Source organism: Penaeus japonicus, unplaced genomic scaffold, assembly GCF_977035675.1.
Source record: "Penaeus japonicus unplaced genomic scaffold, GWHDUDI00000001_assembly GWHDUDI00000021, whole genome shotgun sequence".
NCBI lineage: Eukaryota > Metazoa > Arthropoda > Malacostraca > Decapoda > Penaeidae > Penaeus > Penaeus japonicus.
The window spans coordinates 23,251,879-23,253,508 of record NW_028234423.1 but is presented as its reverse complement, the minus strand read 5'-3'; the positions used below and the strand labels follow the sequence as shown (position 1 = coordinate 23,253,508).

Genomic DNA, 1,630 nt, shown 5'->3' with positions numbered 1-1,630 from the left:
TTACAGCATTGCGTTATGTAAATTCCTGCATAAGTTGTTTGTTGTCATAAAACGATATGGATTATCCATTTGTTGCGCTTGGAAATACTTTGCCGTTTTTTTTAAGCTGACGAAGACACGCGAGGAAGATTTTTTTTTTTTTTTTTTTTTTTTTTTTTGTGTGTGTGTGCGTGTGTGTATGTGTGTGTGTGTATGTGTGTGTGTGTGTGTGTGTGTGTGTGTGTGTGTGTGTGTGTGTGTTGCACGTTTATGCATGTGCGTTTATGTGCGCATCTGTATACGTGTGCGTTTATATGCGTGTGCTTGTGTCTGTATGTGCGTGCGTATGTATCTGTATGTACGATTGTGATTGTGTGCCCATGTGACTGTGTATAGTACATATTTATGTACTTGTGCTTGTGTAGATATCTATGTATGCGTGCAGGAGAGAGCCTGGGGAATGGGAAACAGTGTTTATTTCTCTATGATACAACAAATAGTTATTCAAGTCTAATAACTGCAATATATTTTCATTTAAATATACTAATATACAAATATACTAATTGATACGAATTTCTTTTCCATTGCAGGTATGTGCATCCTATGGATATGCATATCTTCCAGTTAGGGTATGTACATTATAAATCCTCCTGTCTATACTATATGCCAGAGTCGACTATGTTTATCTACGTATTCGTTCGTAACAAAACAAGAGACGCTTTCTGTTTGTGTCGTTTTGGTAGGTGTGGGAGGGGTCGGGGGGGATGGGGAGGGGGGTGAAAGGCAAAACAGTTTTTTTTTCTCACAAAAGTTATTTTGGCTATTACCGATACTGGTATTCTGTTATTAGTTGTTTTTCATGTGTTGACTGCGATCTGCGTTTTCTCTTTTGGGATGTCTTTTATATCATATCAGTTTAGGTATCTAGGCGTGATGTTGAACTGTGACTGGTAATATCATTATCACTAGTTTTGCTGTTATTAGGAATCGTATTGTTGTTGCCAGTATTATTATTATCATTATTATTATTATTATTACTTTTATTATTATTGATTTTATTATCATTGTTACTTTTATTGATATTATTATTGATACTATAATTGTTATCATTATTATTATTAATACTTTTATTATAATAATAATAATAATAATAATAATAATTATTATTATTACTATTATCATTGTTGTTATTATTATCATTATTGTCATCATGATTATTATGATGAGTACCAGTATCACGAACAGCAACAATAATGTTGATGATATCAATATTATGAATATCCTCACCTTTTCTTTCCTTGCCATTGAAACAATCTCACTGAATATTTTTTAATGGAATCTACGGTATTCGTGTGCCATGTTTCATTATAAAATCAATTCAGTACGAAGGACTATGATGTACAGACTGGAGGATGTAAGAATATTATACCCGAAATTTGTAATGAAAGATTGTGATATAATGTTACGCCCGAACATGAAATCTAACAAAAGCCCATGAGTTTGGCCAGGGTGGTAAATAGAGGATAAGTCGACATCTTGGTTATGGAGAGTGGTATGACGAGGACGTGAGACACTGAGAGCCAAACTATATACGAAAATGCAATTATTACGCACACGCATGTCCTTGATCATGTTTGCATGTGAGTGTGCA

General features: G+C 33.8%; 1 protein-coding gene across 1 annotated transcript in view; it reads left to right on the top strand.

The window, feature by feature from the left end:
• Positions 1–926, top strand: part of LOC147469520 (uncharacterized) — an 18,835-nt gene extending 17,909 nt beyond the window's left edge. Inside the window, exons 2-3 of the mRNA XM_086549101.1 lie at positions 570–675; positions 900–926. Coding sequence (XP_086405227.1) covers positions 570–675; positions 900–926 — 133 coding nt within the window. The remainder of the gene's footprint in view (positions 1–569; positions 676–899) is intronic.
• Positions 927–1,630: the final 704 nt, after the last annotated feature.